This window comes from Pelmatolapia mariae, linkage group LG10_11 (genome assembly GCF_036321145.2).
Source record: "Pelmatolapia mariae isolate MD_Pm_ZW linkage group LG10_11, Pm_UMD_F_2, whole genome shotgun sequence".
In the NCBI taxonomy this organism is placed as follows: Eukaryota; Metazoa; Chordata; class Actinopteri; order Cichliformes; family Cichlidae; genus Pelmatolapia; species Pelmatolapia mariae.
The window spans coordinates 66,343,457-66,356,299 of record NC_086236.1 but is presented as its reverse complement, the minus strand read 5'-3'; the positions used below and the strand labels follow the sequence as shown (position 1 = coordinate 66,356,299).

At 36.3% G+C, this 12,843-nt stretch overlaps 1 protein-coding gene across 1 annotated transcript; it reads right to left on the bottom strand.

Moving 5' to 3' along the window:
* Positions 1 to 1,494: 1,494 nt before the first annotated feature.
* On the bottom strand, positions 1,495 to 10,921 carry rhbg (Rh family B glycoprotein). Its single transcript, XM_063486686.1, has 10 exons — positions 10,571 to 10,921; positions 7,450 to 7,636; positions 6,531 to 6,681; positions 6,239 to 6,386; positions 5,790 to 5,956; positions 4,297 to 4,434; positions 3,854 to 3,987; positions 3,105 to 3,226; positions 2,759 to 2,832; positions 1,495 to 2,193 (listed from the first exon to the last, which is right to left on the bottom strand). The coding sequence occupies exons 1-10, from the start codon at positions 10,746 to 10,748 to the stop codon at positions 2,101 to 2,103; spliced, it is 1,392 nt and encodes a 463-aa protein (XP_063342756.1). The 5' UTR covers positions 10,749 to 10,921; the 3' UTR covers positions 1,495 to 2,100.
* Between the last annotated feature and the right edge of the window lie 1,922 nt (positions 10,922 to 12,843).

Sequence of the window (12,843 nt, the reverse complement as noted above, 5' to 3'; positions counted from 1 at the left end):
CCAGACTGAAATATGATGTGACTGATCAGAAAAAAAATTGTTTTATAGATTGAATTCTGCTTGTTTAAACAAGCAAAAGCATTCTTGGCAAAGTTATCGGTTTGAAGAATACAATAAAATAAAATACATATATAAAAAAAGAATTAAATATTTTTTTGTGAAATAGTATATAATATGTAACAATATGATCCAAAAAATAAAAGTTCCACTATAGTGGACATAGTTATTATGGTTGGAGCAAAGGAGGAAGTTGGGATGTGGTCAAACATTGGACTGGAGGTGGCCAGTTACCTATGTCACTTCTTGTCTAAAGCATGACATAAAGCATGTTGTTCTGTGTTGTTATGTCCCACTCTTCCAGAGTTTTACTTGTAATGTTCTAACTTGTTGGAATAAAATCAGGTAAAGTGGTTATGTTTCTAGATATAAACCATACTGCTGGAACATCCATACTAGCGTCTCTTAAATGTATTGATGCATAAAATGACGGTAGAAAGAAACCATTGTAGCTTCTGTTTGTATTTTTCTTTCCATTATTTGTAATAAACCTGTGTGTGGTTACCATCAATCAGTCCTGCAAAGCAAATATAAGGTTGCTATTTTTGTATATATGCATTGTGAATAGACACGCTGCATTAGGTACAAGGGTTCCTCATTGCATTCTAGAAAAGGAAACAAAGAAGTGTACAAGTATATTTTAGGCACTGTAGACAAAGTTTGATAGTCACAAGGCAATATTTAAAAACTGATTAAAAACCATACAAATAAGAAGAACTCCGTTTTTTTTACATGATATACCATAATTATATTTATGGACAGTCATCTCAATGGACAAAACTGGATCGCAACTGATAACTGATTCTACTGACTGGGGGCAGATGCAAGGGAATAAGTTATTACAGTATGTGTCCTTTTTTAAAAGTTCTTCATCACGATGCAAATCCTGTCAAGTCTTTGTAGCTGCCAACAATAAAACAAAGTGTGCACACATGTTTTGTTTTTGATAGCGCTTCTGTACTTCTTTTTATTGGCATTAAGCACCTCTCATACAGAGGCACTGAGGACACCATTTCTTGTGAGGACACCTGCTTTCTTTGGTTGTTTCATCCTTGAAAGAGAAACTGTGTAAATTACTTGTGAGAGACAAATCCCATATGAATTGAAAGCATTAACCCATTCTGTCATTATTGCTACGCAGTCATTAAGCCTTCAAGACAAAAGAACTAATGATGACTGGCCTTCATCATAATAAGCAGAGACTTGATTACAAAGCTCCTTGCCTTCTTACCATATTCTATAAAATTACTAAAGAGGCTAAAGAGAGCCAGACCTTTCTATGTTTCATTCTGATGGCCATTTTTTGATTATGATGATCAATAACTGAATGTAATTTGTTTTTATTCCTATTGTTTCTGACCCCATCAACAAAAAAGTGCACCCACTTAGTCATAAATATTAAATGAGACACAATGCACATTTGAAATATTTATTTTGCCAAAAATATTACGATATTGTCTTTCAAAATTATTTAACTTCAGATGTAACCTTCCTTAGGTCAGTCTCGTAAATGTTAAAATGTGTGTCATACTAACCAAATAGATGTGCATAACTATAAAAAACAACATATTGGCTGAAGAATAATATTTGTAATATGTAATGTTCTGAAGGTATTTTTTATTAGATGTACGTCTTTGGTTTGAATTGTCTGTAAAACTTGTATTTTGTAACAATACCTTGCTTTAGGAAACAATTACAAAGCACCTTTCATCAAATGGACACCTCATTTGGAAATGCAGCCTTTCCGCAGGCCAGTAGCAGAGTGATGGAGCTCTAGATCGACATCTAGTGGTTGAAACTGTCTAGAACATATTAAATGGACACTTATGTTCTTTTTAGTTTCAGTTTTTTGGGGATTTTTTCATTTTGAAAAGCAAAGATGTGAATAAAATTGTAAAGGCTTCTAAAACAGCACATTTTGGCAAATTTACATTAACATTAGTACAATATAGGTAGCTTTATATATTTTCTTAGAAGGGTCTAGGTTGCTATAATCTCACAGTGTGTGTGTGCCTGGTTCTGTCTTTCTGTGTCTTTTTGTGTCTAGTTGAGCTTCTCAGTCTCCTCTGGCTTTGCAAACTCTTCTGTCCTCACAGTGGTCAACTGGGCCTCATGACTTCCCTCGTCCCCAGGTACCTGACAGATAGCAGGAGATTATTGAGTTTCCAGACTTACGATATCAACTGGTCTCAAACATCCTTCCATTTCCCACTATGTCACGATTCAAGGCACTCATTAGTAGCTGCTTCTTGGTTTAATGGTATTAATTGTCTACTGGTTCACTGTATCTAAATGTCAGACAGATTGCAAAAAATGGAACAAATGTATTTCTTTTAAACGTGTGGTCATTCAAATATTCATAAACACAAACTCAAAAGCACCAAGGGCAACAAAAATCTAAATGACGTCAGCCCAAAGTAATCAGATTCTGTGTAATAAACCAGGCTGATCATAAATTGTAGTGTTGAATTTGCTCCACCTGGTGGTTCAACAGCTTTACTAGCTATGAGCGTATGACAGTCTTTGACATCTGATTGTTGGTGAAACACTCCCATCTTGTGGCAAAATTAGGCACTGGTCTGTTTTAGAGCAGGGAAGTCTGAATCTTAAACTCCACGTAGCCTATAGTATAGTTGCAGTGTTTCTTTGGCTGTGGACAAATACAGAGTTTAGAAGTGTCTAAAAGTTTCTTTGAACTTACTTCCCAGTAGATGCTATCCTCAAAACACGAGGCGTCAGAAGGAGCTCCATAGATGGGCAGCTTCATAATGAAACCTAAACAAAAGATTATTTGTAATTAATCTTTTTTTTCTTAATTAAGATTTTTAAGAAGTTATTAAGATATAAGTTGAAAGCAAGGTTTTGGGTTTCTGCTGACCATTAAATTATAAATCTTGAGATATCGTTTACATAACATTTTTGGTTTTTTACTGATCTGGTAACTCACAGGTCACAAAAGTCCAGTAGATTGTATTTTATGTTTTGTATCAGGTACTTTAAAAGTGTGTTAAATCAAAAAAAAAACTAAAGGAGGGGTGTGAACCTACCAACAAGAAGCCCTCCCACCAGGGCCATGCCTAAAGTGACAGCAAGGGAGATGGCCTGAATCCCGCCTTGGGAAGATGCGCTTCTCGTATTATCTGCCACGTCAGGGAACACGTCTTCCATACTGAAATTCGCACAGAGGAAAAACATCAAGTAAGCTCACATTTAATTTATAGAATGGCTGGATGGATTTTTCACTCTCAAAATCGCACACCTCCACATCCAAAATATTTCCACCCCATTGCAACCCCCAACAATGAGAGGAGCAGGTTGAAGAAAGCCTTAAGTTTTCTGCATGATAATTTCTGATTTGTAAATCATCAAAAGAATGATTAATATGTATATATGATTACATTTTTTATATATAACATTTTAAATCAAATATTTTTAATGTTCTTTTATATCCTGGTCTTGACAGTTCATAACTTAGAACATATGCTAAAGTACATATTCGTTTTGTATTTGTTCTTACAAAATTATGTTTCAAATTCTATTTTCACTCGAGTTCTTTGCCATATGCTCTCAACTCAGATCGCTTCAAGATGTTTATTGGTAGTGCTCCTTTTTTTTCTATACTAGTAGAAGTAAAAAATTATATGTTGCTGTGTTCCTTTAAATCAACATTCTGTATTGTTATTTATGTTCTCCCTTATCTTTCATTACAATATTTTTTTGCGGGGGGAAAGGTCAACATAATATTTGACCTTACACCTTTTTCTTTTTTCAAACAAATACAAAAATAAATTTTTACCCGTCGCCATAAATCTCCGTGGTAGCTAGAGAAGCAGTGACTGCTCCCACAATAGCGCCCATAACACCGGGCATACCGTGTAGGTTGTGAACCCCACAGGTGTCTTGGATCTTCAGCTTGCTCTCCAGGATGGGCTGATGGAGAGAAAACAAAATGAGAGGATTATGTGGCAGTGTTTGTTTTGTGGATGAAACTGTTGCTAAATAACATCATCTATCCACAGCCCATTCAAGTTAATAATATTTTCAGTAAAAATGAATTCATTTTAGTGTTTTTTAACCCCACTTTTTAATAACCTGAAAACATAAATTAGCACATACATATTTTTGAAAGATTCACCAAAATTGTGTGTTTTAGCAACCAGTTTTTGTTCCTTTCCCTTCCACAAGTACATCACAGTTCCTTATCTGATTTATTAAACATGAAAACTGAATCATCCTTACTGAGAGGTATTTGTAGCCCAGAACAGAGATGATACCAGCCACGAAACCGACAATCATGGAGCCAAAAGGAGTCAGCATCATTTCTCCAGCTGTTCCTGCTGCCACTCCACCGGCCAGGGCAGCGTTTTGAATGTGGACCTAAAATAGTGACAGATGGACTTTTAATAATGCATCTTTAAAATTACAAAGCAAATCCTGTGGTCAAACTGATTTAGAAAATATATTAATTTTGGACTTCCAACTTTTAAATTTGAATAGTTTATGTATTCGGTTACCTTTGTAATGGAAAGTTAAAGAATTTTTTTTTTTTTTTTTACTTTTAATTTCTTATTTAAGTACATTTCATAGCCTGTACTTTTTCACTTTTACTTAAGTTGCTTCAATACTTTACTTTATTGGAGTATTTTTTAACCCAGGTATCTGTATTTCTACTTATGTAGAGAAAGTCTGTACTTTTTCCACCTCTGGTCCTGTGTTATGTACCACAAATATGACTTAAATAATCCCGTTTTACTCTCTTTTCATGAAACGCATGCTTTATTATCTTGCTTTCAGCACCTACAGTTCTGCAGAATGTAAGGATTTTAATATCTGTAGAAGAGACCTACAAAATAATAAATGAACAGATGAGACCATCAGATGTGAGCACCAAGAACTGTAAGATAATTCATCTTTCTCTAGCAAACTGGTTTTGCACCACGTGCTAGTAAATAGGTGGAAGATATTACAGACAAGCTGATTCCTTCCGGTGACTGGTTTGTCTTTACTATCAGCAGGTTGTGTGGCACGTCTGTCCCCTTTGTCAATTTTACGAGCTGTTTATATTTCCCTCTTTGGTTTGATTCAAATCAGCACAGGAATGTCTCGTCTTGACTTCTTATGTTAACAGATGGGCTTGACAACAAGCACATGTGACTAACTGACAGTGTCATCTTTGAGGAGGGAGTGTACCGTCAGCTGACACGTTTGTCAGTTTTTATCACAAGTGACTCTGTCGTGACCCGGATCAGCTGACTTTGACATTGCTGACAGGAGGAAAAAACCTAGTTCTTTCATTACTTTGTCTTGACCACACCCTCCCTTCACTGTGTTAATACTGATTGTGCACTCCCTCTGACCTCTGTTAAGAATATTTTTAATTATATTTTTTATTCTTAAACCTTTACCCCATAAAGAAGACATTTGACAACCTCCCCTGAACCATTATAATAAGTTTTACACCTCAGTATGGATCAATAAAATAAAATAAAAAATAAAAACTACACTTCTTTCTGGGTTTTACTAAGGGTAGCTGCATAGGCAGAGACCACCCAGACTAACTTCTAATGCAATCTCAGTTCCACATCTTTGTTCCACAAGGAGGCCTGAAATATGACAGTTTAGAAATAAGCTTCAAGGTATACTCCTATTAGGCTTTCAAACGGTAAAGAGTTAAGGTGAATTGCTTTTTGAAGCTACAATTCAAATCATAAATTATAATTTTGTATCCTCACCATGTCCAGTTTGCCATCATGAGCTGTGAGGGCAGACATGGCATAAGTAGACAGAGTGCAGGCTGCCAGGGAGTAGTAGGTGTTCAATGCTGTACGATGCTGATCGTCTCCATGCTCAGTGATGGCAGAGTTAAAGCTGGGCCAGAACATCCACAGGTAGAGAGTACCTATGTAGAACCAGTACAGAAAAGACAACATTTTAATATTTCATCACTACAGTAGTTTTGATTGAAATATACACTTTGAAACTACTCAAAATATAACTGTTCCTGTTTTCCTGTGTTTTCCTGTGTTTTTATTTGGGTGATTACAGACAGTTCATGATAATAGCACCTAGCAAGCACCTGGCAGCACAAGTGACCAAAGAGTTACTCTTAAATGAGACAACTATAGATACAATAAGGAACATTTAATATTTGTTTTTCACAGAAGTAATTGCAGGTGTTTACCGATCATAGCAAACATATCAGAGTGGTAGACTGAGCTGTTCTTGTGTTTGCTCTTGTCCAGGTTGGGTCGGTACAAGACTCGAGTCACCATCAGGCCAAAGTAGGCTCCAAATGTGTGAATGGTCATGGAGCCACCAGCGTCTCTGGTCTGGAACAGGCCAGGAGTAACAATGATGAAAATAGGTGACAATTCAGATATGCATTGTGCATTTTAGGCCAAAGTCTTCAGTCCCAGTCTTTAATTATGTAGTTAATGTTTTCATAATATGAATATCTTTATACAGTAACTTACTCCAAGAAGGCTCAGCAGGATGAACTCATTGACTGCAAACAGTGTGACCTCAAACACAGCCATAACAAGCAACTGGACTGGACTTGTTTTACCCAGAACAGCTCCAAATGAGATCAGCACAGAGCCGGTGCAGAAATCAGCATTGATCATACTGAAAGAAACAAAAATGTAAAAAGACAAAAAACAAACAAACAATTGAATTCATTCAAAAAATTAATTTCAGAAACATAAACTTCACAGCACAAAGACAACATAACAAAATACAATTCATCTTTACTAATCCACAGATTAATTTTGTAATTTGCATGATGTGACATATTTTGTAGCACTCCATTTTTTCTCAGCATTTAGAAAACCTTTTCAGTATGTTCATACTCAAAACTACTCTTGCTACCTAGAGTGAATACCAATTTTTTGTTTTGTTTTGGTTTTTTTGCATTCATCAAGTGATAAGAGTATTGACAGTTTACTACCTCCAGGTAACCAAAGATGTATTCAGGCTGCTTTAAATGCAGGATATGCAACTGGTCACATAGTGAAGGTGAACAATATTTCTAGGAATTGCTTAACCATGAGGCATTAACACTGCAAAAGTAGTTAGCCACTCCTATAGTTTTGAGAAAGAATATTCTGCCCCCCTTGTCATAAGAAAAGGCTAAAATAAGACCTTTATTGCCATTATTTTATATAAGTACACAATGTGCCAGTCTCACATGCGGAAATCAAGACTAGCTCTAGAATAACAAATGAAAATGATTTGTTTGTATATGTATTTGCACGGGTTAAATTGTTTGCACTCGTGTTTATGATTGTAATTAAGAGGATTAAGTGTCAAGAAAAAACAAGACTTATCCTATGTATTTTGCATATTCTGTATGTGTTTGCGTGCACATTCATATATGCATGGTTGTCCACATACCTCTCCACTCCAACGTGGATTTTGCCTCCATGCATACCATGGAAGAAACCCTGCATAAGTGTGGCCCACTGTAAGGCTAAAGCTGCAATCAGGAAATTGAAACCAACACTGCTGAAGCCATAACGCTGGAGGAAAGTCATGAGGAAACCGAAACCAATGAAGATCATTACGTGTACATCCTGGAAACCTGCAAAAGTAGAGCATATGGATGAAAAGAGTAAAAAACTGAGAAACAAAAAGATGAAATAATGAAGTATCTATGGTATTTAAAACATTTTCCCCTCATGTTTTTTTTTTAATCAAACTACAATTAATTTTTATTGGCCAGAGGAATTCCAACAGCACTTCAGGGAGGATATCACTCGCTTGGATTGGTCTGGAATGTTTTCCTCAATAGCTACTCTCAACAAACTCACTCAATCATTGCCAGCGACACTATGACTCGAGGGCTTTGTAGTCTAGAAAAAAACACAAACTGAATGGCTACTTACATAAGCTTTGGTTAACTGGAACATCAGGTTAAGCTGTGACATGCTTCAGTATGGTGAAACATCCTACTGATTCTTGGATCATCACTTTATCACTTGTATTGTGTAAAAGACTAGCTTTTGTGACAAGAGAGCATATGAATCTGAACTCTCTGAACTTGCACCTGGGTGTTTCCATTTATGTTTATCTATTTGTCTGATATTCCCAAACACAAAATTGCACTGTGCTTTGCCTGCTGTCACTGTGGTAATGGTTAACTGGCAGGACCATGCAGAGGTGTTGTCTTGATTGCTGTTTTGGCCCAGATGCAGTTCTCAGTAGTTCCTAGTTGACGCCATACAGTAAAAGCAATAATACGCTTCACTGGGTTGAGTAAGATTCTAATATTTTGCTTCCGCTTAACCTTTTGTAATAACTATATAACACAGCTTATTTGCATGTTTCCACATTGCATTGAATTCAAGACACTAATATTGTCTCTCATTTATTTATTTCTACTTTGGTTAAAAAAAAAAGAAAACAAAAAAACAGTAAAAGCATTAAAGCTATTACAGTAAAAGTATCTATATTGCTTAATGACAAATAAAATATGCTTAGTTGATTTAGGGTCAACAGAGACAGAATGTACACACTTTATAGTACATTTATACAAAAAATGTTTGTCCGCAGTATAGGGTATCAACTTGTAACCTTTAGACCACTGAACGATTACCTCTTTCATTATTTACTGGCTTTGTTCACCTTCAGGTAAACTATTGCACAAGAGTTTGTTCAATGGCACAGTTCTCAACTATAGTTCCTCAGTTAGATCATTTCTGTTTTTTTCCAAACCTACCCATGCAAGTGTTTTTTCAGTGAAACTTATATCTCACTGGTTTTCATAAGAACATATTTCAGAGAAAGTCCACATTAGGTCTTCATTTTAACTATAAGTTGTGACCTGTGTGTTTGTCTTTCTGGAGGACAGTCCAGTAAAACACAGGCTTTGTACAGTGTAAACTTCTATGTTTACTGTACATTTTTTCCTAAGAATGAAATAAGGGTAGACAATGTAGGTTTTGCATACACACAGGTGAAGTTTTCTTCCATCTCCCAGGATATTGGGGGTGTCAGGTTAAAGACTTCCATACACCACTATGAATCTTTTGTCTCTGCTTATTTTTCTTATTTTATGAATTTCAAATAATCTATTACGTCCTGTACTGTTTGAGGCAGAGCTGAAGAAAATCGTTGTTATTTGGTCAAAGCTTTGTTAAAAGTACAGTTTGTAATGTTTCATTTTGTCCTGCGACATTTCACATTGAATGATGTGTCAAAATGCAGTGACTATGATAACCAACTCATAACAGTCAAGTTATTAGTTTAGCTCACCAAACACATTTCCCACGTGTGGTACTAATAAAGGTGTATCTCTCAGTGCAAAGAACAGATGTTGCTGATAGAAATGTGATGAGTTTGTAGGATTTTTTTTTTTATTTAAAAAACTAGAGGGTCATGTAATAACTACGTAAAAAAATATTGCTGACCTTGTGGCTTTATTAGTTCCTGTAATTCAGTTTTGAAGTCACATGTAACCTAATTCTGCTGCAGTAGGTTCTGAAAGGTGACTTACTAATAGGGCAGGGCAGGCTCAACACCCAAGTTAGCTGCCTGCAGGTGGGAGGTGGCTTGTAAAGAAGAGGGAATTCATTTCCCCAGATTCTCTTCGCAGAATGCTGTCTGATTTGTTAACACACGCCCAGCATAACACAAAGCCCCATCTTAACAGACATGCCCAACTGCTAAGCTAGAACTTCCAAGAACTTCAGGGTTAAGTTTACCAATGTAAATCAAAGAAACAAAACGCCTATTTTCCATTATTAAGTCTACAACATTTCATTTTAGGTTCGGCTAAAAAAATATAATTGCTGCCTGGAAGTTCTATATATTGTCCTCTTGTGATAAGCAAAATGTGTCCTTTATTATGGTTTCATGTTGATTAAGCGTAAATAAAATGAAATGTAATAAGAGTGGAAATACAATCATTTCAAGTTATTACTTAAAACTGACCACAAATCTATACTTTTATGTATCCAATGAGTGCCCCTATAAAAGTTTTTTTTTTGTTGTTGTTGTTGTTGTTTTTGCCACTACCAGGCAACTTAAATCACAAAGTTAACAAATAGCGGGGACAATGTTTTTGCCTGCATGCGACAGCAGTGGACTGGAAGACCTTTCCATGAAATGTTCACTCATAATGAATAGGACTCATCCAATTAGAGAAAAGAGAGCTGGTGAAATGCAATTCAGCAGATTTTTCTCCTTTAATGCAGAAGAGAACATTTGTGTTTTGTTGAAAAAATAGTTGCATGCAATGATGAATTACGCAACAGTCCTAAAATAAGTGCACAGTGAGGCCAAGTCTCAAAACAACAGGCAACAAAGAGAACCACTTTAACATATATCGGCCTTTGAAACTTTGAAATAAATTGCCGATAGCCTTAAGAACAAGGCAGAGGCAAGCTTACTATTATTACATTATTATTTAGTTTTTTGGTTTACACTCATCTGTAATATGCTATGTGCAAAAATAACGTTATATTAAGTAGGAGTAATGTACAAACTTTCCTTTCCATATCTACAGAACACTCACTTGGGTAGCGGTAGTAGAAATCGTTGTCATATTCACTGTGGCTCGAATTGTGCCACTTCTTTGCGTCTGTCTCTTTGTCATACTCCACCAGCACCCCAAAGAGGATGATGAGGATGATCTCCAGGATGAAGCAGGTGATCGGCAGTTTCAGCCGCATGTTGGTATTTGTGTCTGTCATGTTTTCTTTCCGGTGAGATGAAGACGAGAAATTTAATGAGGCTTGTTCTTCATGAAATTAATTACAGCTCTAGCACAGAAAGTTGGACACACTGTCTCTCTCACACACTCAGGGGCGTCCTGCAGAGACAGGAGGATGTTTTGTGTGAGAGTGGAAGAACTAGCTCACAGACAAACACAAGCGCTGATCTCTGTGTGTGTTTCATCTCCTGGGACACACCTACCGGACCTAAAATGGCATAATTAATATTATTCCCGCCCCCTTCTACTTTACTTTTTAAGGTGGTTTGAAGCGCTGGAGTTCAGCAAATACGTTTATAATAAGTAATAATCCAGTACTTTGGATAGATACAGCTTGGTAATTTGTGTTTCTAGTGTTTTTAGACACTAATTTATGGCTAATAAGTTTAAGCTAGTTTAAACTAGTAGCTTAACACTTAGTTAAACCACTAGTTTATGGCTGCTGGATTACCACATTTTAGCCAGCAGCATGAGATTTAAGTGTCATTTTTATTTTCTGCGTACACTTGCCATCATATAATATTGCAATTTGGCAGCAACCACTCCTTCATTCAGAGGACATACAGTTTGAGACAGTTTCTGTTCTGTATTTGTGTTTCATGCTAAAAGCAGAGAAAAGCAAAGCAAAATAATTCAGCTACACAGATATAGTGGGTGTGTGTTTAAATACTGTTTGAGATAATGCATATACAAGTTCCTGAAAGTTCCTGAGACAATTCACTCAAACACTCACTCTGTGGGGATAGGTTTGCCCACAAAAACTACTTTGGTGTGGTTACTGAAAAAATATATTGTTTGGTTATGAAGCACCCCAATTGGCATTAAAAAAATTAAGCCACTGGAGTTCCTGGATTAGCCACTTAGGGCTGACTCACATGTCACTAAGCATGTTTACAGATGGGTAAAGAAAAACAAAAAAACAACAAATAAGAGGTGACTAAAAGTCCAGACTTAACAAAACTTAGAGCACAGTCGTCCTGTCTTTGAGGATGCACAGTGGATCTTCTGTTCTCTCAGTGATCAAAAAAACTGTAGCCACTACGGCCTACTACTCATACAACTGTTAATTAAAATCACACAGGATGAGTTCAGAAGGAACAGGCCAAGAAGCCAGAATCAGCAAATACATATAGGGGTTTATCATTTAAAATATTTGTAATAATACTAGACCATTAAAAGAAAAAAACCTTATTTGCACAAAGTATTAACAGTTCACACCAATGCCTTCTAATGGTGCAATATGCCAGCACTGTAGCAATCACCTGAGAAAAAACTATTAAATCACACCAACAGGAGGCTTATGGGTTACTTTAGTAACAAATCCACTATAAATAAATGGGATCCCACAGGAACTCAATACCTCCCCACTGCAACTGTTGCTAGCACTGCGACCAAATTATACTATCCTATACACAGAAAATCCTTACATCATGAACAATTATACAAAGCCCAACTCCTACATGGTATTAGCCCCGACTCAGGAATTGCGCCGTACCCAACTATAATATTGCACCATTGCCAGGTGACATAAAAACAAACCAAAAAAACAACATCCACAGTAATAAAACAAGGGCCTTTTAGCCTATCTGAAAGTAATACCATGGAAAAAAGGAAATTGGGGGGGTGGGGGGGTCAAAAAGCATGAGAAGAAGAAAATAGAATAAGTATCATATAAATAAATTACACATAAATATACTTAGTAAAACGTATACATGACCTAAAACATTGATTTTGCACCTTAAACCTCTGCTGAATGGTCTGAACGGCAACCAAATCTTCTCTAACGAGTCTCTGTTTTAACACTGCTGAGATAAATGCACATAGTAGAAGCAATAATCGTGATATTCTCACGTGATAAAGCTACAGTTCTTCAGCTGCTGCATTGCTTATCATGACTTTGTAGCATCCCACAAGCACATTTGTGCATAACCACAATTCTGCATCAGAACAAGAGAGAAATGATGAGCCTCGCTATTACTTCCACTTTATACTATTCCTTCTATCTCCTGGCTCCAAATAGAGACTGTTTTGAAAGGTCACTGTCCCTTTGATAAGTTACAGCCAGGGCTTAAATA

Excerpts from the sequence above, each read along its gene's own strand:
- rhbg (XM_063486686.1), bottom strand. The coding sequence starts at position 10,748 with ATGACAGACACAAATACCAACATGCGGCTGAAACTGCCGATCACCTGC. Across the intron at positions 5,957-6,238 it reads TGATATGTTTGCTATGATCG|GTACTCTCTACCTGTGGATG; the intron begins GTAAACACCTGC and ends GGTTCTACATAG. Across the intron at positions 4,435-5,789 it reads ATGATGGCAAACTGGACATG|GTCCACATTCAAAACGCTGC; the intron begins GTGAGGATACAA and ends TCACTATTTTAG.